Source organism: Bidens hawaiensis, unplaced genomic scaffold, assembly GCF_021521415.1.
Source record: "Bidens hawaiensis isolate Kalapana, Puna unplaced genomic scaffold, B.hawaiensis_p1.1 tig00020336_1, whole genome shotgun sequence".
NCBI classification, from domain to species: Eukaryota; Viridiplantae; Streptophyta; class Magnoliopsida; order Asterales; family Asteraceae; genus Bidens; species Bidens hawaiensis.
This window is the reverse complement of record NW_027493095.1, coordinates 409,116-432,507: the sequence shown is the minus strand read 5'-3', so window position 1 is coordinate 432,507 and position 23,392 is coordinate 409,116. Positions and strand designations below refer to the sequence as shown.

Sequence of the window (23,392 nt, the reverse complement as noted above, 5' to 3'; positions counted from 1 at the left end):
TGGCTCTTTAGAAATTGATAGAGTCGGTGTTCTATTACTCTCCACAACCTCATCTTCAGCTTCATTCTTTAAAAGATCAATAGCCTCCACATATTTCACTTCATCATCAGCCACGACACCACTAGCCAACTTCTATCGTTCTCCTTTAATTTAGGCCACCTCTTCTAATAGTTGACTCATAGTTCATCTTGGGTAGAATTAGACGTTTCCTAAAGCTCTAACCTTTGATTTAAAGCTTTATTCTGAGCTTCTTGATCTTTCTTCATCTCCTTTAGAAAATCCATAACATCTTTCATAGACTGTTCTTTGTTACCCGAGGAATCTTCTTGATCTTACTGATAATTCCTTTGATATATACCACCATGATTATAATATTGAGGGACTTCTTCGTATATTGGTCGGGAGTACTCATCATAATAATTGTCTTCCTCCTCTTGGTAACTTACAAAAGTTAGAGTTTCATGTGCATCACTATCATATTCACTTAACTCATAATAACGTTGATAATTTAGTGGAGGTGGTGAATAATTTCAATACTACATGTTGTGACAATTAGCTGACTCGTGGAAGCCTTAAGAGTATGTTGAAGGTGGTTCATGATATGAATGTGGATGGTACGAGTCATCCTCCTCCACGACTTTATATCCTCATGTGGATCATAGACCCAATTCCACGTCATCCTCGGTTACCTGCACACATAGGGCACACAAATACCGAGCGTAAAACTAACAAAAATATAATAAAACTTAAAGTAAATAAAACACTAAAGTATCACTTTGTGCGTTAATTCTCCGACAACGGTGCCATTTTGATCCATGTCGAAAGGTCAATAAAAAACATTTATAAAATTCCTTTACTAGCAAGGGCATGTAAGGTGTCGAATCCACAGGGAATACGTGGAAAATGCTAATCAAGTTTAATAATTGCTAACTAATTATATTAGGCAGAAAGACGATGTCAAATGATTTGAATGATTTGTTAAGTGATGACATTGTTACTTTTAGTGTTGGCAATTTGAGAAAATAACCAACCCCAGGTTTCAGGTTATGAAGCAAACTAGACCAATTGATTAACCTTATAGGAAAACCCGTTTGCTTATGCCAATGATCAAAAGATTAGATATTTGACCTTACCGATTGACATAACTAAATCCGAACAATTGGTTTTGATGAATAATAACCTAATTGATGACCAGTTTTAAGGTTTGATAAATGCACTCGACTTTATGTTTAAAGATAAACGGGTTAATGACTCTAAGAACCTAATCCTAAAAGTTGTTAACCACAAGTCAATTAATTGATAAAGCTTCAAAGCATTCAATTACGAAAACATCATAAGTTAACTAACCAAATGGTTAATCAAACCCAAATCCAAATCCAATACCGAGGTTTAGAACACCAAAATTCTTGATACAAACACAACCCTACTCCCGTCGATGGTTACCAAGGATTTAGCCTTGCATCACGATCTTGAATAGCTTCATTGATTGTTGAACGTATGATGACATGGATGATTGTGATGCTTAGTAGGTGTTCAGATGGTGTATGATGACTCCAAAATCGCCGAAGGACGATAGGATATGAAGAATACTCGATTTAAGGTTTATCCCAACTTAAATATGGAAGAAAAAGAAGAAAATACAGAATTCCCGTAAAACCATGTCGTAAACTACAGCCTGGTCATTGTAGCTGTAGGACCGATTCGGGACTCGGTTTCCCAACGATTCACGGGGCAACGTGTTAGAGTGCGGAATCCTCTAACACGGCGATTCGGTGGTGATCAACGGACACGTAGGTACGATTCCTAAAGGTGTTTGACGCCTAGGATTGGAGGAAACGACCAAGAACACGAAGAACGCTTGAGAGAGTTTCTGGAGGCTGCTGGTTCTGTGATTTACGTGAGTGTGTGTTCTGTTCAGAAGCGCTTGTGAAATTTCCTAAGTAACGTTTATATATCGAAAACTGGTTCGATCGAATGAGTTACCCATTCGATCGAATGAGATCTGGTTCGATCGAATCAGTGACTGATTCGATCGAATCAGCTTCGTTTGACATTTTCAGTACGTTAACTTGGTTTCACGATCGTTGGTTTCTTGTTGAACCAACCTGATAGAACTGGGGACATACATGTGACATTTCATGTCCTAACAAACTCCCCCTTGGAGCCAGTTCTATTTGCTTGTAACCAATCGAGTTCTCTTGCTCGACCGTAACTCCCCCTTGGAGTTATCTCCCTCTCTCTTTTCTCAAAACTAGTGGTGCATACGTTGCATCCACAAACTCCTTTCTTCATGGAGTTCTCTCTTTACCAAATGGTACAGTCAGTCAGACTTACCATAGGTTCCGCATATCCTGAGACGCTGTCAATTGGAATTTTGGATTAACATTTAAGCACAATTGTATTAGATTTGCAAAATAGACATTAAAGCATAATCTATCACAATATTCCAAATCATATTTCATTCAATTCAAAACAATTACAACCAGAAGATTTAACTTTGAATTACAATAAGAAACAAGATAAATGATAGACATGACAATTAATCTTCAGTTTCTTGGGCATACTTCTTCTGTTGTTCTTTCCAATTTGATCCTGCATGTATGTCATAGGCAAAGCAAATCCTAATGACATTTCTGTACGTTAACGCTTGCTCTATGTCTTCGGGAGCGTAAAGAATCTCTGTCTTGTACAACGTATAGACATCCTCCTTTGACAAATTTGTGAGCCACATTGGATCAAAAATACGAATTGTGCTCCAGTTTCCATAGTCATTGAGCACAATAACTGCCTCATGCAGTCTTCCATCATAGTACCAATGCCTGAATGATTTGTAGAAGTCCTGCTTCATCTTTCTAAGAGGAATCTTCTTCATTGTGAGTGGTGGCATGTACTTCAAAATAACTTTTGGCCTGTTGGTGATCGGATCGATCTCCTTTTTTCTTAGATATCTCTTCGGCCTTTGTGGTGTGATCATCTTCCATTTTGTGTTGTACTCTTTTCGCAACACATTCTGATAATACGTGGCAAATGGAGATGAGTTGGCGTATAGCAGATCAAGATAATTCAGATGGTTCAGATCATGAGTAGGAAGGGTCTTCAAATCAGTAATACGTTGAAAGTATTCAACCCCCCTTTCTCTCTTGACAGCTACGATTCAATGTCTTCGCCGGATTCTGGACCAAACAAATCAAATTCACGCTTTAGCTCCCGTGCGTGAATTTCTTTAAGTGACTCAGATCCTTCGCATCGTTCTACCAGTGCGTTCCAAAGAGTTGACGCTGTTGTGAACTGGTTAAATTGATGGAAGAGATCGCTGGAGAGAGCTTGAGACAGTAAAGAGAAGGCTTTCTTCTCAGCATCAAAGGCTATCTTTTGTTCTTCTGACAGCCTAAAGTAGCTCAGGCTTTCACCATCATCGTTTGTAGGATGCACCCACGTTGTCTGAACCGCTTCCCATAGTCCAGGATTCACACCTGTGATATGAATCTGGAATCTTGTCTTCCAGGTAGTAAACTCATTGAGTGCCATCAACTTTGGAGGCTTGTTGAAGCTTCCAGATTCTGAATCACTCTCAAGGATCGATTGGATCCTTTTGTTTGTACTTGAACTGGCAGACATGTTTGCTTCTTTGTTTTACACTTTGATCTGTAAACACTTAACAAATAACGTTAGTAACAAAAGTGTCAGTCAATTCTAGTGAAAAAGTTCACTTGAAAAGACTGAAAAATAATTGAAAATTTGCTAAGTATTGAGAAATCAGCCTTTTAATCGAATGTGTTCTGATTCGATCGAATGTGTTCTTTATTCGATCGAATGTGTCCTGATTCAATCGAATGTCTGACTGATTCACTGTTCTGGTCTTCTGAAGCTTATCCGATCGAATATGATCTTGTTCGAGCGAATGAGGTGACAGGTTCGATCGAATGAGTGTCCGGTTCGATCGAAAGGGTTCTGGCAGTCGAATAAGAAAGAGATTGAATGGGTGGATCGAATATGAGACTTGTTCGATCGACTGGATGCAGGTTCGATCGAAAGGATGAATTTGATTCGATCGAATGGACTTGGCGCAAATCACGGCGGGAAAAACTAATTCAGTCAAAATTCAAACTAGTTCGATCGAATAGAAGGCTTATTCGATCGAATGAGTTCCAAAAATACGACTTGTTCGATCGGGTTTTTCGGAATTTCCAAACTTAGAAGATTTGACCAGATTTTCGATTTTAAAATCACTAACACGAATCCTAATTGATTTAGAAGCAAAATAGGACTCTTTTAAGTGTTTTAACACTTAAACAAACAAGCAAACACATAAATATGGATCAAACATTTAAAAAACGAAGAACACTTTGAATGTTCTTGATAAAACCCGAAATTTTAAGAACAAAAATTTGATGATTTAGACGTGTAAACCGAACACAAATGATTAGAATTGATTGAAAATCAATAAACTAACACTTTTAACATCAAATTTTAAGATCAAAAACCAAAATATATGACTTTTTATGAGTTTTTGATAAGAACACTAAGAACACCAAGAACAAAAACACTTGTTTTCGAAAATTTTTCAAGCAAAATATATGTTTTTGACAAGAAAAACACGAATATCACCACGAATCTTTCGTGAATCAAGAACCTTAAGCTCTGATACCACTTTGTAGGACCGATTCGGGACTCGGTTTCCCAACGATTCACGGGGCAACGTGTTAGAGTGCGGAATCCTCTAACACGGCGATTCGGTGGTGATCAACGGACACGTAGGTACGATTCCTAAAGGTGTTTGACGCCTAGGATTGGAGGAAACGACCAAGAACACGAAGAACGCTTGAGAGAGTTTCTGGAGGCTGCTGGTTCTGTGATTTACGTGAGTGTGTGTTCTGTTCAGAAGCCCTTGTGAAATTTCTTAAGTAACGTTTATATATCGAAAACTGGTTCGATCGAATGAGTTACCCATTCGATCGAATGAGATCTGGTTCGATCAAATCAGTGACTGATTCGATCGAATCAGCTTCGTTTGACATTTTCAGTACGTTAACTTGGTTTCACGATCGTTGGTTTCTTGTTGAACCAACCTGATAGAACTGGGGACATACATGTGACATTTCATGTCCTAACAGTAGCTTACGGCGGGGCTGTAGGCTACGTTTGGAAGCTGTTGGCTTACGACATTTTTTATTTCATTTTCATACGTGTCTCGTCGAGAACCCCAAAATTCATATATTATAGGTTCCGTAACTCATTTTCTAGCCCCGAAATGCCCGTTTTACTTTAAATGCACACGTATCACTTTTGAATTCCCCTCAATTGCTTCCTTTTTGCCCATCACTCAATTCATCGCCATCCTAAGTGCTTGAAATTAGTTTTTTTTCGAGCATCTGTAAACACAAAACCACTCAAAATACTCTTGAACCGCCATACTCTCTTTGTGTGGTATATCCATTGCAGCAAGAATACCCGTGTTGGATAGATATAAACAGCTAGAACGGGCATGAAGTCTATTGATGCTCTTTAGTTTAATTAAAATAAAATTAAAAGAAAATAAATAATTTGAAAACAAGGTTAAACGGGCCGGGTGTCGATATGTAAATATTTGAGCCGAATATTCCACCTATTTTTAGAAAGTGACCAAAGGCAAAACCCTACCTTACCTGCGTAATGAGTACCGGCGGCGAGTGTAGATACGTGATCGATCAAAACGCTTACATCAAGCTCGTCCTCCATGCCTTGAACCACAAAACCTCTGCTGTTAACGGCCTCCTCCTCGGCCGTCTCCCCGGCGAAGTCGTCGAAATCACCGAATCCGTCCTTCTCTTCCACTCTTCTTCCCAGATCGGACTTCTTCCTTCTCTCGAAATCGCCTTAATTACGGTAGTTTTAATCATTTATTTATTTATTTTTTTAAATTGACTGATTTGAAACTGTCTAACTGACAGATAGAGGAGTATTTCAGCTCACAGGGTTTGAGTATTGTCGGTTATTTCCACGCCAATGAGCGCTTCGATGATCTCGAACTCGGTACCCTTGCCAGGAATATTGCTGATCATGTTTATCGCTATTTCCCCCAAGCTGCTCTGCTTCTGGTATGCACAGATCAATTTCAACTTCAATTTATTAGGATCAGTTTAAGATTGCAATTGATTTGTTAATAATAGGGTTATTGGATTTTGACATGTTAATCCAAACTCAGGAAATGCCTATAGACAGTCATATCTTTGAATCCGGCAGTCTCATTTGTATAAGGGTGGCAAACCCAACCCAAATGGATTGTTTTGGGTCAAGATGGATAAACTTTAAAAGTAAAATCGGTTAGGATGGATCATAAAAATTCTTCAAGTGGGTCAGGATGGGTTGGAAATATACAAGTGAGTTTCATTTATAGGTTAAATTGGGTCTAAACAAAATATCCATGTTATCCAAAATTTATCTAATTCAAAATACCCAAACTATCATGTGCGAAACAAAAATCATCCGAAACCCAAAAATCGACCAAAACGAAACAAAAACCTCGAACCGACTAAAACGAAACAAAAATACAAAAAGCAAACTGAACTGAAATAGAAAAACGACCAAAATGAAACACAAAAATCCGGAATGAAACCGAAAAACTGATCAAAACGAAACAAAAAGCGAAATGCAACCGAAAAGCTAACCAAAACTAAACAAAAACACCGAATCGACAAAACCGAATCGAAATAGAAAAACGAACAAAACGAAACAAAAAACCTGATATGAAACCGAAAACTTGACCAAAACGAAACAAAAAAAAGCGAAATGCAAGTGAAAAGCTAACCAAAACAAAACAAAAACACCGAACCAACCAAACCGAAACGAAACTGAACTGAAATTGAAAAACGACCAAAACGAAACAAAAAAACCAAAACGAAACTGAACCGGAATAGAAAAACAACCAAAACAAAACAAAAAAAGCGAAATACAACTGAGAAGCTGACCAAAACAAAACAAAAACACTGAACCGACCAAAACGAAACAAAAAAACTTAAACGAAACTGAACTGAAATAGAAAAACGACCAAAACGAAACAAAAAAAAAAGCGAAATGCAACTGAAAAGCTGACCAAAACAAAACAAAAACACTGAACCGACCAAAACGAAACAAAAAAACTTAAACGAAACTGAACTGAAATAGAAAAACGACCAAAACGAAACAAAAAAAAAGCGAAATGCAACTGAAAAGCTGACCAAAACAAAACAAAAACACTGAACCAACCAAAACGAAACAAAAAAACCGAAACGAAACTGAACTGAAATAGAAAAACGACCGAAACGAAACTGAACTGAAATAAAAAAACGACCGAAACGAAACAAAAAAACTGAATTGAAACTGAAAAACTGACCAAAAGGAAACATAAAAAAACTAAATGCAATTTAAAAACCGGATCAAAACGAATCAAAAACACCGAACCGACCAAAACGAAACAAAAAAACTGAAACGAAACTCAACCGATATATAAAAATGATCAAAACTATACAAAAAACCCGATATGACACCGAAAAACTGACCAAAACTAAAAAAGAAAAGAGAAATGCAATCAAAAAGCTTACAAAAAAAAAACAAAAAAAAACTAGGAATCATCCTGACCCATCATCCAAATCCAACCCAACCCAACCCAACCCACTCACATTGCCACCTCTACATATGTATATTCCTAGTTATCAAAAAGCTAACGGATGAAAATATGTTTAAAGTTGGAACTGTCTCTGTAAACATTTACTGAGTTTGGATTAACCCTCAGTAATAATATTATGGTATGTTAAGTTGTATAGTACAGTCTTTATTAATCTTTTTACATATTTATTCCACAGCTAGAAAATAAAAAGCTTGGGGCTTTACAAAACAAGAAGGATATGGCTCCTGTAATGCAGGTATGATCGTTGATTAATCAAATGTTATGATTGAGTTTTATTCTCTTTCGTGTATGCACATGGGTTTTTATTTTTGGTTAGCGGGTTGGTGGGTTAATGGGCTGAAATGTGCAACCCGAACCCGGCCCATGTTAATATTCATGTCAAAGATTTCGACCCTAACTCGCACACACATAAATTCGGGTCGACCCAAACACGATCCATAAAGCCCATTTTTCAAAAATTAGTTAAAAATAAAAATTGATATAATTTGGGGTCGGTAGACTGATACGAGTAATATGATTTTTTTTTATTGATTTTTTGAAAAATATTAAAAATCTTGAAAATGTATTGGAAATTACAAGTGTATACTCAAAAAAATAGAAAACGAATTAAACATAAATAAAAATGTAATTACCTGTTTATTAAACATAAATAAAAATGTACCTGAACCCGACCCATTTTTTAAATTGGTCGTGTTAGTTGACCCAAAACCTGTTTTTTCGTGTCGAGTCAGGGTTGTGTCAACCATTTCCACCCCTATTACAACCTGTTGTTGCTTCTGTTCTTGATGTATAATATCACATGTGATCTACATTTTCCTGTGTGTAATTTCTTGGACGATGATGAGTTGATTACTAATATTGTTTGTTTATTTCGTTTGAAAAAAAAAGTAATTGTCTAGTTGGATTGGTTAAAGTAAACTACCATTGGTAGAATGTGTATGCAACTTGTCCTCTTGTAACATGCCGATTTATTTGTTCATGATATGATAATATTAACTTTTAGACCGGATAAAAAAGAGGTTTTTAGGGAGAGGTTGGGAGTAGTTGGTATATCATATAAGATAAAAGAGGGGAGATTGAGATGGTTTGGGCATGTGAAGGGGAGGCAGATCATGACAGAGTCCATCAGAGCGGTGGAAACACTCATTGTGGAGGGAAAGAGGAGTAGAGGCAGACCTAAATTGACTTGGTACAAGCGAATTGGGCAAGATTTTCTAGGGTTGCACCTCTTTGAGGACATGGTCTATTATAGGAGTTCGTTGAGATGTAGGATTAGGATAAAAGACTTTTAGGTAAATGCACAATTAGGTGGGTCGTAGGGGCTTTTTGCCTAAACGTTATGTTGATTTTGCATGTTATTATCTCCTTGTATCTATGTTACATGTTTTTTGATGTCTTATATGTCTATTTTTACCACGCAGTGTTTCACCACATATAGTTTTATTGGTAGCTGATATACACGCAAACGCGCACACACAGACCTCATGTTTTTGTATATCTATATGTTGCGTGTTTTTTGAGCCGGGGGTCTCTCTGGAAGCAGCCTCTCTATCCCCAGGGATAAAGGTAAGGCTTGCCTACATCTTACCCTCCCCAGACCCTATCAGTACTTGGTTTAAAAAGGCGTGCCTGAGGCGTGAGGCGCTCGGGGCGTTTTTGAAAACGCCTTATTTTACGTAAGGCGAGAAAATACGTGAGGCACCTTGAGGCGACGCATTAGTTGGTGAGGCGTGAGGCATTTGAGGCAGCGCCTCATGTGATGCAGTCTAAATTAGATTGAAAATGTAACTGTTTGGGCCCATCTGCTTAAAATATTAACGTTGGGGCTCATCTATAAAACATTACCCAACCGTATTATTTATATTTATAACTCTATCTTTAATTCAAACCACTCTTTAATTTTCATATTCAAAGTTTATATTCTCCAAATGTTAACCTTCTAGACGTTTCAAGTTTATCTTCTCCTCAGTTATTACTACCATCTTTTAATTGGTTCAAACTTACCTAATTATTACACACATGTTTATGCCTCAAGAGGTATTTTTCTTCACTATTACTTTTTACTATACCTTTTACTTTTTACTAAGAATTTAAGTGTTTTGCAACTTCTAAGTATGTTTTTATAATGTTTAACCTACGTATTAAGCATAGTCACATGGATCGTGGTACGGTCCGGTACGTGATACGGAAACTGGTACGCGGTTCGTGGATGTCAAAAATTCGGTACGAGGGGGGTAGGTTCATTCGGAACGCCAATTCGGTACGCGGTACGGTGTACCATATAGTATGGTACATCATAACATATACAAAACACGTTAATTATATTTTTTGTAATAATTTTTATATGTTTTTAACATATGTTAACTAAAATTTAACTTTTAAGTTAGCTTTGTTTATGTTTTAACATATCAATAACATATATGTAGAAAGTGAATGGTAAACTTCAATAAAAATTCAAACTATAAGGGTAAAAATGTGAATTTTAAATATAAATGACATTAAAGTGCAGAGTAACCCTAATTTCATTCTTAATGTCCGCCGTTTTCGTTCTTAAACTTCATCTCTGGCAGCCTCAAATCCCCTGTTGCTGCCGGTACGCGTTTTTTCGCGATCCCAAACACAGATTTCAATAACCCAAAACGAGAATTAGATGAAAACTGCACAATTCTTAGAAAAAATTGGGAACGGTCAATTTCTCCGATCCAGATCGCGTTTCCGTAGCGATCGGTACTATTTTGTACCCGTTTCCGGTACAGGCGATCCGGAACGAAAATCGCAGGTGATATCACGTTTCCCGTGACTATGGTATTATCCATGTATAGTTTTACAAATATGTTTTATCTTTATGATTGATTTTCCAGTAGAATATGTCATGTATAATTAATTTTTAGTAATTTTTAAATTGAGCGCCTCACATACGTGAAGCTCTCGCTTCGTGCCTAGCGCTTAGCGCTTCGGATTTTTGAACCAAAACGCCTTGAGCCTAACGTTTTTTTAAACCAAGTATCAGTAGCTTTGCTATTGGGGGATTTATTGGGTTTGGTTGTTGCTGTAACATATTTTATCATTTTACTGCAGTATCATAGAAGTATACGTTAGAATTCAAACTTTTTTAAAATGTTCATTACATTGGTTTTTTGTTTCTTCAAAAGCACGGTTGAAGGCTTGTTAAACCGAAAAGAATGCATACATAGTTATGTTCCATCCAAGTACTTCAAACAAACTTGTGATTGCTGCATCTGAATAATTTGGACTTTGTTCTTACATCAGTTGCAATCTTGTAAAATTATGTTTATTTTCTGTTTATATCAGCTTTATACACGCGACTCATCTAAAAGTTGGAAACTAGAGTCAAATGGGAACACGCGGTTGACCACCAAGGAGGCGTCTGCCAACATTGTCCTGTTGGATTTTATTTCATTAGAGAAATGGAATGATGTTGTCGACTTTGATGACCACCTTGATGACATAAGCAAGTAAGTAACGAACACGACTTTCAAACAACTTAAGATTATAAAAGTTGGTGAAACTTTTGATAAACAAAAAAAATCTTTTTGCAGGGATTGGTTGAATTCTGAACTGTTTAAGTGACATTCCAATTTGGCTGTGGTTATTGGCAACCAAAGATAGATCAAAACTCTTCAACGCGTCTCCTTTCTCCGTCTTGTGTAACCTTTGTGTTTAATTTTGATTTATTGAGTTTGACTCGAACAAAGATTGACTTTTTTTTACTGTATCTGGAACAATGCTGCGTTATGTCTTAAAAGAGAGTAGAACTTACAAGCAAGCTGGCCATCAAGTTCTCTTTTGATATGTTTTCATAATGTTATCTGTTAAGAGGACCACAGAAGAACAAAACCAGAGCCAAGCCTGAAGCAAACTCAACAAGCCAAAATACCAAACTTCACCTCTTAGATAAACACCGAATCACTTATTGCACTGTGTTGTCATTTCATCACAAGCCTCAACGACTCCTTTTATGATGACGTCTGGTCATCATGCTGCAGCTCAATGTGTTATGCTCTATCTGCAACATTACCATGTGTCTTTCCACCCTTCCTAACCTCATGAATGTTGGATATACTATGAAACAACTTTTTGCTTCCTTATCATACTAAATAGTTCATATTCTTTTGTACCCTCAAGTAAGTTTCTTAATTTGGGTATTGGGTCGTGTTAGTCGATTAAAATTTTGTTTTTGTGTCATGTTATGGTCGTGCAGGAATACCATATTCACCTTTTGTGCCACTAAATAGTTCATATTCCTATGTATTCCCACGCCTGTTTTTTAATACCAGTATTGTGTCGTGCTAATCAATTAAGATTTTGTTTTTGTGTCGTCTTCTGGTCGTGCAAGAAATTGCTGACCCTCTGAAAGATAGAGGCGTTCGGGAAGAAAGTGAGGAAGTGATGGAGGTTTGAGTAGTTTTTATATTTTTCTTCGTTAAAAGGGAAAATATAATTTTACAATTGTATACCAGTTTTGTATAATGCTCTGGGGGTGTTATTCGTGTTTGGTTACAAAAATCATTTTTGTTTGATGATATTACATCAATTTGTGAGTGTATTGTTATATTAAAAATAGACGCGCATTTTCACCCTGACAACGTTTTTTTTATTGTGGTTTAAAGATTTTAATCCTTAACCAAACACCACTTATTAATCATTTTTTTAACATGGTGTGGCAAAAGCTTTTTATTAGGGGTGACAATTGTGACTAGAGGTGGACAACAAAACCGGTTCCTGGAACCGGTTCGGTCCGGTTTCTACCCGTTTTTCGTAGGAACCGGTTCGGTTCCGTTTCAACCCGACGATCCGGGACCGGTTTGACATTTTTGGAGGTGGACCGGGTAGGAACCGGAACCGAACCGGAACCGGTTCGACCGGAACCTGTTCGGAACCGGTTCTAGCCGTTGGGAAACGGTTTTATGGCCGTTTTTTGACCGTTGGGGTCAAAAATGGCCGTTTTTTTGGCTCCCCAAACACCCCACTACTAGTATAAATAGGTATTTGGTGTAATGGGTTCATCACAACACTCAAAACGCAAACCCGAACGCAAAAAAATACAAAAAAACGCTATTACAACGTTCTGAGTTCTCTAATCTCTTGTTTTCTCTTCTTCTATATTCATATTTGTTGTTATGGCTGCCTCACAATCATCGGTTGGTCAAGGTTCCACCGCCGGACCAAGTTTCGTTCGTATTGTACCTCATGATCGTAATCAAAAGATTTGGTGCAATTGGGATTTGGTTGAATTGAGTGACCATTCATTGAAGGCTCGGTGCAAGTTTTGTGGGATTTATTTAAACCCACTTTCGAATTCAAATTTGAAGAAACACATCGAAAGACCGTATTGCAGGGCGTTGAAACAGAACGTCGAGTCGCAACAAACGCAAATGGATAGTGAAGGCAGAATATTTACATACCAAATTGATCGAGTTCAAGATCGTATGGCAAAGTTTGTGATTCAAGAAGCTTTGCCGTTTAGCCACTTCGACAACCCTCGCTTAACCGCCATGATTCGAGATACGCTTCAACCACAATACACTCACGTAAGTCGTCATACTCTTAAACGTTATTGTTTAAAATTGTGGAAGAAGGCCAAAGAGGTACTAATTGCATATTTTGAAAATATAAATACGGGAATAAACTTAACTAGTGATGTTTGATCGGCTCCACATGGTCTACCCGAATCTTATCTTTGTGTCACCGCTCATTGGGTAGACCCGTCATCGTGGGAAATGATGAAACGCACCATTGCTTTCGAACTCTTTGAGTATCCACATACGGGAGATAATTTGTTTGAAATTTTAGATTATGTTATAAAAACTTATAAACTAGAAAATAAAATATTTTCAATTGCATTTGATAACGCGTCGAATAATACATCGGCGGTTGATAAATTAAAATTAAAATATACGCCGATTTGCAATGGTGTATTTTTTCACTCAAGGTGTGTTGCACATATCATTAATTTAATCGTGCAAGACGGACTTGCTTCGGATGAGGTTACATCGGTTATAAACGATTTTAGAGTAATGCTACATGATGTTTTTAAGAAAAGTAAAAAAAGACAAATGGATTATAGAAAATTTTGTAAAGATACGGGAAGAAAAGCTTTGGGAGCTAATTGGGATGTACCTCATCGATGGAATTCCACTTGCATAATGTTTCAAAGTGCTTTGAAACAAAGAGAAACTTTACAAATGTTTCATTCTAGTCTTGCCGAGAATGATTTGGCAATCCCCTTTTCAAATGAGAAATGGGAAATTATCAATGACTTATCGACTTTTCTTGAAGTTTTTAAAACATCAACTACGAAACTATCGGGAACGTATTATCCGACAAGTCCCTTGGTTCTTTCGGAGTTATTTTTAATCGTTAACAATCTTAAAGAATTTGAAAATAAAAGTCCAATGTTTTCAAACATCATATTACCAATGAAGTTTAAATTAAAAAAATACTTTCTTGAATTGCCACAGATTTTTACTTGCGCCGCCGCTTTAAACCCAATGTTAAATGTTACGGGGGTTGAATGTGTGATAGACGAAATTTTTGCAGCCCTAGATATGCATGAAGTTGACCCAAACTTTTCAACAGAGGCACAAAATGATTTTAACTTGAATTTTAAATTTATGTATGACTTTTATATAAATAAATATGGGTCAAACATACACATGCCTACGCCGGGGGGGGGGGGGGTCTTCATCAAGTTCAAGTGCTACTAGAGTACGAGATCCCATGATTAGCCTTATGAACGCCGTTCGCAACGTAACGGCTAAAAAACAAAGGGGTAACACCCCTTCAAGCGAACTAGGAAGGTATAGTGCATATGATTTCTCTACCGGTTTATCCGAAGAGGAATATGGCACTTTTGATGTTTTGGCTTGGTGGATGGTAAAGGAAACCGAGTTTCCGATTCTTGCCACCATGGCCCGTGATTTACTAACCGCCCAAGCTTCTACGGTAGCTTCGGAATCTGCTTTTTCTCTTAGTGGCAGGGTAATATCGGTGAGAAGAACAAGACTGAATTCGGAGTCGGTGGAGATGTGCATTTGCTTGAAGGATCACTTGGACTCAATCGATCGTGTTCAACACGTAACCACTCTGGAAGACGAAACACCACTTGATGTTCGAGTGCACGACGAACAAGAAGGCGTTTCTACAAGTAATTCTGATGAATAAGTCGCCACTCAATAATTACGACGAACAAGAAGGCTTTTCTAGAAATAATATGTCACAACTTTATATTTATAAGTTTAATGTTTTGTTAGTTTGTTTTTGAATATTTTAAAACATGTAACCTTTTTTTTTTGAACTTCTTAAAGTAAATAAAATGAATTTTATGTTAATTGTTTTTTTTATTTAACATGTTATACAAATACGAATCGTATAACACCGCTCTTGATTATAATTCAGCATTTGACTTGCGTAAGCCAAAAGACTATAATACATAGCAAACTCAACAAATGTAACACGATACAGATTTAAGTTCACCATTACACGATACAGACTAATCAATTCAAACACGCTGACACTCATAGCATTAAGTTCAATATGTTGTTTACCATTGCTCTGTGGGTGAACAACAAAAGTAGCATGAGCCTCTTCAGAAATCAGAAGAACACAAATCATCACCTACACAAGCAGCGGAAACGAAAAACGAAAAAAAAAATAATATTTTACACTGTAACCGGTTGGAATCGGTTACAGTGTAAGAACCGGTTTAGGAACCGGTCAGAACCGGTTCCACCGGTTCCGGGTCCGAGGGTTGGGGAACCGGTTCGGTTCCCTAACCGGTTCGACCATGGAACCGGTTTAAACAGTGATGTTGACTAATGGAACCGGTTCTGAACCGGTTCCGGTTCCTTTGACCAACCCGATTTGATCACCTATACTTGTGACCTATTGGGTTGTATAAGTTGTATCAAAATGTATATAATGAGTCAGAATGTGTCAAATTAAAAAAAGAAATAGATTGAAACTGGTCAAAACGGGTTGACATTTCTCGAGGTTTTTTTTTCTTTTTTTTTTGGAACAAGAAAAGCGGGGGAAACTTTATAGTATTTTTAATTTTTAAGTTTTTGATTTATATTTTGAGTTATACTTTTTTAATTTTTTTTTGAATTTTTTGGTGAGAGGTTTTGAAATGGGTCTAAATGTGTTGAGATTTCAAAAACATCTCACCAAAAAATCAGAAAAAATAATTAAAAAATTATAACTCTTAATATAAATCAAAAACTTAAAAAGTAAAAATACTAAAAGGTTTTCCACTTTTTCTCGTTTCATTAAAAAAAAAACCTGAGAAATGTCATCCTGTTTTGACTCGTTTCAATCATTTTTTTTTTTAGTTTGACACATTCTAATCCATCATATACATTTTGATACAACATATCTAAGTATCTAACTCATAGGTCACAATTACCATCCTATACTTTTTATTTAACAATATGCAAAATTAATACAGACAAACTAATGATGTATTCTAACAATAGTAACAGGGACTAATACAAAAAACTGAACTAATAACTATTATGATATATGGGAACTTACAGCATTATAAAATCATTGTGTAATCAATGTAAGAAACTATATTAAAATAGAATGTATAGACAATGTAATCGAAGATAATAATAGTGGTAAGCAAGTCATGAAACCCTTATTAATTTTTAAATTGCTCGACCCGGACATGTATATTTTGTACTAAATTTTCCTTTGGTTGGTTATAATGTTTTCTAGTCATTAAACAAACCCGAAATCAAAACTGATATTACGCTAAATGATATTTGATTTTGTTGGCCATTTAAAGCTTATTCATGATAATAATATTTTGATCTTGGTGGCCGTTAAAGCTTATTCAGTATCGAAAATTATGAAACAACAAAAAAACATTCAAATGTATGGTGATGATACATGGCCTTTATTTGGTTTCACATACATCCACTTAAATGTCTCCGTCACCTTCCGGCAGCGCGCCAGTAAAGGCATGGACTCATGGGCGGATCTACGTATGCACTTGCGGGTTCACGGGAACCCACTGAGTTTTGAATTTTATATAGAACACCTATATAAAATATGAAAGTGAACCCACATACAAATTATGAGTGAAACCATACACAAAATTGAGCCTTGTTCTAGTGGTTAACCTCCAGCCCTTCCACTGTGATAACCCGGTTTCGAGTCCCCTTTAAAGCTTCTCTTTTTATGGGATGAAATAATAGAAGAGGATTTAATTTAGCCTCATATATTTATCCTCTTTTCATCCTCGGTGTCCAAACTCTCATCCTTCTAATTGGTTTTCAAACTTTTTGTTGATTTGATTTGTGGATCTCTTTCTTTCTTTTAAAATTGAAGCAGTGTGATGCCTATTTTTAATAACATTATCAAGTCAAAAATTTATATTTTTAATTGGAGGCAAGTTTTCTGAAATTTGTTGGCTTCCTCCAATACTGCAGCTCAGCAGATCTGGTGGTCGACAATCGTTCGGACTTGGGTATCGTTTGGATTGTTACAACCTCTAGGAGATGGTTTTAAATTGATTATAAAAGAACGGGCCTTTTTCGACGAAGCTTAAATTAAAGCAGACCTCACTCGGTTCCTTCGTCTTAAGTAAAGTGAAGTTTACTTTTTTTTATTGGAATTGGCACAGTTCAGAGATCTACATGTTTGGGATCTTGTTGATAGGCCAAAAAACAGGTTTGCAATTGGGACAAAATGGGTTTTTAGAAACAAAATGGATGAGAGGGGTTTGGTGATTAAGAATAAAGCTAGACTTGTGGCACTAGGATGCCTTCAAGAGGAAGGAATAGACTTTGAGGAAGTCTTTGCACCTGTCGCAAGACTTGAGGCTATCAGGATTTTCTTTGCATATGCTTCCTCAAAGAACTATAAGGTTTTCCATCTTGATGTAAAGTCTGCATTCCTAAATGGCATGATTGATGAAGAGGTGTATGTCTCTCAACCTCCAGGTTTTAAAGATCCAATGTATCCAAACATGGTGTATAAGCTAAATAAAGCCCTATATGGATTGCATGAAGCTCCTAGAGCTTGGTATGATGAGCTGTCAAATCATCTTCTTGAAAATGGTTTTCAAATGGGAGCCATTGACAAGTCACTCGTCTACAAAAGAAAGGGATCAGAGTTACTGTTGTTACAAGTCTATGCGGATGATATCATCTTTGGCTCAACAAATGAACAAATGTGTATGGAGTTTGAAAAGGTGATGAAATCCAAATACAGCATGAGATCTATGGGAGAAATGAACTTCTTTCTTGGACTGCAAGTTCAACAGAAAGCTGAGGGGATTTTCATTTACCAAACTAAATATGTGCAGGACATTTTGAATAAGTTCAAATGTCATGAATTCAAAACAGATTCAACTCCAATGGACGCAAAAGAAAAGATTGCTGATGAAAAGGGGGAGCCTATGGATGAACATGAATATAGAGCCAAAATTGGGTCCCTGATGTACTTAACTGCTACAAGACCTGACATTATGTATACTGTGTGTGTCTGTGCAAGATTCCAATCAAGTCCAAAAGTCTCCAAGATGAATGATGTCAAGAGAATTTTTAGATATTTGAAGGGAAGACCAGACTTAGGAATTTGGTATCCAAAGAACCAATCTTTTGATCTGATTGCCTACACAGATAGTGATTATGATGGGTGTAACATGAGTAGAAAGTCAACCTCAGGAGGATGTCAATTTTTGGGTGACAGGCTAGTGTCATGGCAATGCAAGAAGCAGACTACTGTTTCAATCTCAACTGCAGAAGCTGAATACATTGCTGCATCTGCTTGCTTTGCACAAGTTCTCTAGATTCAGAACCAAATGCTGGACTATGGTTTGAATTTTCTGTATACCCCTATTTTTATTGATAACACTGCTGCATACTTTACTGTTAAAAATCCAGTTCAACATTCTAAGACTAAGCACATTGAAATCAGACACCACTTCATAAGAGATTGTAGTGAAAAAAGGTTTGATTGAAATGCAAAGAGTTGACACAAGTGATAATTTGGCAGACCTATTCACCAAACCACTTGATAGAACCAGGTTCAACTTTCTTCTGAAAGCCCTGGGAATGATCAACTCTGATGAGGTCTGATTAATGATGTGTGCTAGTTGTGTGCGTCAATATGCAAATTGATTATATGGTAAGAGGTGCCACAAATTGAATGTTGTGTGAATATTCTTGAATATGAAACTTGTTAAGTTGACTGATATGTGCTTAAGTAATTATCTATGAAATTAGGTATCATTGATGCTTATGTTTTTGCCTTTCAGTTAACTGCTATTGATATCATGATTGGTAGTGTTTTATATTGTCAAATTTGATATTTACTTGTCTGATGTCATGATTAATTGTTTGATTATGTGTATTATCTGATCATGTGATATTATTAGGATAAGCCAGACCTTGAATGTTAGTAATGTCTGCTTGTTTTGATAATGTTATGTTTGATTAAGATTTGATTATGTTACAACTGTTTGTGTCAAAATGTGTTTTATGTCAAAATTAAATGATAAAATGAATTTTCTAATGAATTTTGCATAATCACTTTATTCTGGTCAAAACATGAGCAAGTTGATTAATGGTGTAGAGATATGATAAGACTATTCAGTTCAAGCTTTATAGAAGCTTAAAATAAGTTTTTTAATGAAAAGTCTCAAGTAGTTATTCTTGCTGAAAAACATGTCATTTGCCCAGTGGGAAGGACATACACTTGTGTATGTTTGGTCCTATAATCTGCATAGATTTAAAGGATAGCCATTAACCAGAAAACTGAAAGCATTTGGGGGCAATTATAACTTGTTTTCTAAAGCATTAAGCTACTTAAATGAACCTTAATCATATCACCAAAGATATGAAATTCATGCTAAGTCTAGACCTGTTGTTAACCTATCTATGTTGTCATAATAATGCTGAGAATGAAGTATTAAGAAAGCTACTTAGTCAATATGATCCCATTCCTAAGATCTTTTCAGATAAGGAAAGAAATTGTTTTGAAGAGAAACATGACTGAAATTTGATCTCTACATGCACCATTTGCTCTTAAACTATGATCTTTAATGTAAAATATAATTTGACAAGTGGTTTAAGTCAAAAAGAGTTGCATTTTACCTCAAAAAAGTTGGATACGTTAGTTCGGGTAAGGTTTGATGCTTTATGACCTTTCCGGGCAAGCTTAGTCATTTTTGGCTAAGTTTATGATTTTCGGGCATGCTTTGAAGTGTGTACACTTTCCGGGTAGAGTACACTTAACAGTACTAATTTACAGAGCAAGCTTGAAGTCTTGAGATGAATATGTGATTTGGCTAGCTTTTAACAAGGATTTCTTGTTCCGGGCAAGCTTTGCATCTTATATGCTGAATGATATACCGAGCCAGCTTTGTGAACTAAGCTTTAGTACACTGAGCAAGCTTTGTGTTCTTAAAGTGATTAGTGTGAATATGGTTCTCTTTAAAATTACAAGTGTTTCCGTGCAAACCTTGATTTCCCAGGCACACTTTATATTCCGGGCACAATTTGAATGTTCAAATGTTCCCTTAATATACTTTGGTAAGTTCACTGATTTTTCGAGTACACTTTGTGCTATGAGATCTCTAGCTCACTGTATTCTTTTTCGGGCATACTTTTCAATAAAGTATACTTGATTACTTATGAATTGTAATTGACCGAGTAAGGTTTGTGATAAACTGAATTAATTGAGCATGGTAGTTAAATTAGATGTAAATTATATGGGCATCTTTGTTGATTCCTAGTAAGGTTGCATGCTTGATGTTTAATACTTGATTAATTTCTCTTGTGATTTAGTTCTCAAGCAATCTTGTATTTCAAGTAAGCTTTCTTCATATTAAACTTCTAATTTATACAAACTTATAACCGAGTAAGCCTTAAGTGGAAGTATACCGAGTATACTTTGCAAAACTTACACAAAAAAAAAATAAATTCCGGGCAAGGCTTGCTAAACTTAATACTAAGAGTTGGATGTTTCAAATGTTTAAAATATTAAATGGATAAGGTTACTGTTTGATAGCTAATAACTTACAAAACAATAAAAAACATTTAAACCCACTTTCAAAAGGTATATAAGAGGGAGTGAGAGACGTTTTTGTACATTATTTTCCCTCTCTCTCTCTCACTCTCCTTCCATTGATTACTCTACAAAATATCTAACCGACTTATCGCATTCTATCCAATCCAAACCCTAACTTAACCAGCCCACTAATTCCGACTCGGTAAGAAATAATAACTTGTCTTCCGGCCACGATTAGATGATTATGGGCTTTGATTATGTATTTGTTTGCTAACACTCTGTTTTGTGTGTAGGTTATAAATTTTTTGAAGAACAGGTTCTTAATGATATTTCTCTCTTTCTTCTTAAATTTTATAACTTGAAATTACTTAAAGTAATGAACTTTAGGGCTAATTTCACTTTGAATATGTTTGATTGTGCTTTTCAGATATGGTATAAGAAGAAAATGTTCCGAGATATTTCTTTGAGCAGAAGCACAACATGTGCGCTCTTCTACAAGTGACACCAGATAACGAAGAGGTTGCTGGAATGATACGATGGTTGAGAAGATCGAATATTCAATTTGCATTAACGGCAAGTCCTACTATTTACCGGAACCACTCTTTAGATTTTTGGAACTCTACATCATTGATGGAAGATGCGAATGGACGATGGATCGAAGCCACAGTTGCCAACCATGAGATACGAGTAGACGAGGCTGTGAGTCGAAGGTGTCTACTGTTTAACGATGATAACCCTAATCCAATCCATCTCACAACTACTCAACTTTACAAAATTTTTGTAAAATGTATGGGTTATCAAGGGAATACTAAAGATGGGCAATTCCAGAAAGGCATGTTCCCTACCATCTATAGAATCCTGATTCATCATATCATACAGGGGTTTGCCCCAAGGAAAGGGTCATGGACCCTAATGAGCAGAGATTTGGCGAATGCCACAGTTGCTTTATTATTTGACTATCCTTTCAATTTTTCACGAATGATCTTTGAAAGATGTTGAGTCAAAGATTTGACCAAAATGAAGTATATGGAAGATTGGAATCTTCTCAACCTCCTCAAAATTCGCCATGTATGGACCCGGGCACACCTTAGACCTCCGAGCAAGCTTTTACTTAGCCGGGTACGATATTTTGTCTATCGGGCAAGGTTATCTTCAAGTAGTCTTCTTTAGTGGATATCCGAGTAGGGTTTGCAAATTAGTGCATTGTCGGGCAAGGTTCACTAGTTTATGTAAATCCGGGCAAGGTTCACTTTATCAAGCAAGTCTGTTCTTCATAGCCAAATAAAGTTCACTCCCGAGTAAGCTTATGGCTAACCAAGTCCATGAAGCCAAGTGATTTGAAGACCGGGCAAGGTATTCATTAATAATAGTGGTCCGAACAAGCTTGATGTATAAATAGAATATATCTAAGTAACATCGGGCAAAGTTCAACTCAAGCAAGGAACAGTACTGCCGAGTACACTTTGCTAATAAGTTATTTTATAGCAAGGAGTTGAAATGGATCATTGAAGAACAAGGTTTCTCGTAAGGGTTTGTCGGGTAAAGTCTAGCAAAGTCAAGAAGACTGAAGTCTACCCGGTGAGTATTTTACTTGGTAAAATACTCTTCAAGTAAAGTCTACCCGGAAACTGATCCCAGGCACACTTCTATGTTACCAAGTCCCGAAGGATGGCAGAGCACACAGCGTACTCGGAAAATGAAGATTGATGCAAAGCCTACCCGGAAGGCTTGTTTTACACTTAGAATATTTTCTGATTATGTAATTTGAATATGTATTTACGTTTGGGGTTTCTAGAAGGAATGACAGCTTTCCTAGGGTGGCAGGCCTATAAATAGAATGTTTTAGGGCACGCCGCCTACGGATGAAGGACAAGGCAGACATGCACATTAATTAAGAAAGAATAGTTTGTGTGTGACGGCTGTCCTAGTATTGTACGGATAAACCTTCCTTCAAGAAACCCTAAATCGATTATCCAATTTGTATGATGAATATTATATGAATGGAAAACCTTTGAGTGAATCTTGTTTGTGTTGGTTACATGTGAATATTGATTAAGCAACCGTATGTTTGTTATTGATTCCGCCTTTAACAAACGGTCACCTTTCTAAATATAGCAACCCGTCATTAACTCTCTTGTCGACACATCTATTTGTGTGAGTTATGACATGATTAAGTAAGATCCAGCTGAAATCAAGGGACAAGACAAGTGGTATCAGAGCTTGATTGCTGCTATTTTGGAAAGATCGTTGCTGATTGAAGATTTTAAGAAGAATGACGTACGCAGACCACTGTTACATTGAAAAGTGACGTCAGCAGCTATGTTCTTCATTTTTCTTCCAGATCTACAATCATTTGGTGTTTTCTTTTCCTTATTCTATTTAAAGTTTTAATCTTTATATATAAATCTTGTTCTTATCGAATCAGACACCTCAGATCTGAACAACGGTTTTTAGATCTGATTATTTTTAAAACTCTGTTTTTACAAAGAAATTACTTTTGATTTCACAAAATGTCTGGTTACGAGGAACAAGAGATGTCTACTAACAAGATTCCTAGACTGTATGCACAGGAAAATTTCACTAAATGGAAGGTCTTGTTTGAAGCATCCGTTTGCTATAATGATGTTGATATGTGGAACTCCATCAAGAATGGTCCACAAGGGGAAGTTGAAGAAGGTGCAAATCCTGCAGCAACTGCTTCTGTGA

The 23,392-nt window shown here is 36.5% G+C and overlaps 1 protein-coding gene across 1 annotated transcript; it reads left to right on the top strand.

The window, feature by feature from the left end:
• The first annotated feature begins 5,614 nt into the window (after positions 1 to 5,614).
• On the top strand, positions 5,615 to 11,432 carry LOC143560465 (ER membrane protein complex subunit 8/9 homolog). The gene is made up of 5 exons (XM_077048762.1): positions 5,615 to 5,865; positions 5,931 to 6,077; positions 7,821 to 7,880; positions 10,958 to 11,121; positions 11,206 to 11,432. Exons 1-5 carry the CDS (start codon positions 5,653 to 5,655, stop codon positions 11,234 to 11,236), a joined length of 615 nt encoding a protein of 204 aa, XP_076904877.1. The 5' UTR covers positions 5,615 to 5,652; the 3' UTR covers positions 11,237 to 11,432.
• Positions 11,433 to 23,392: the final 11,960 nt, after the last annotated feature.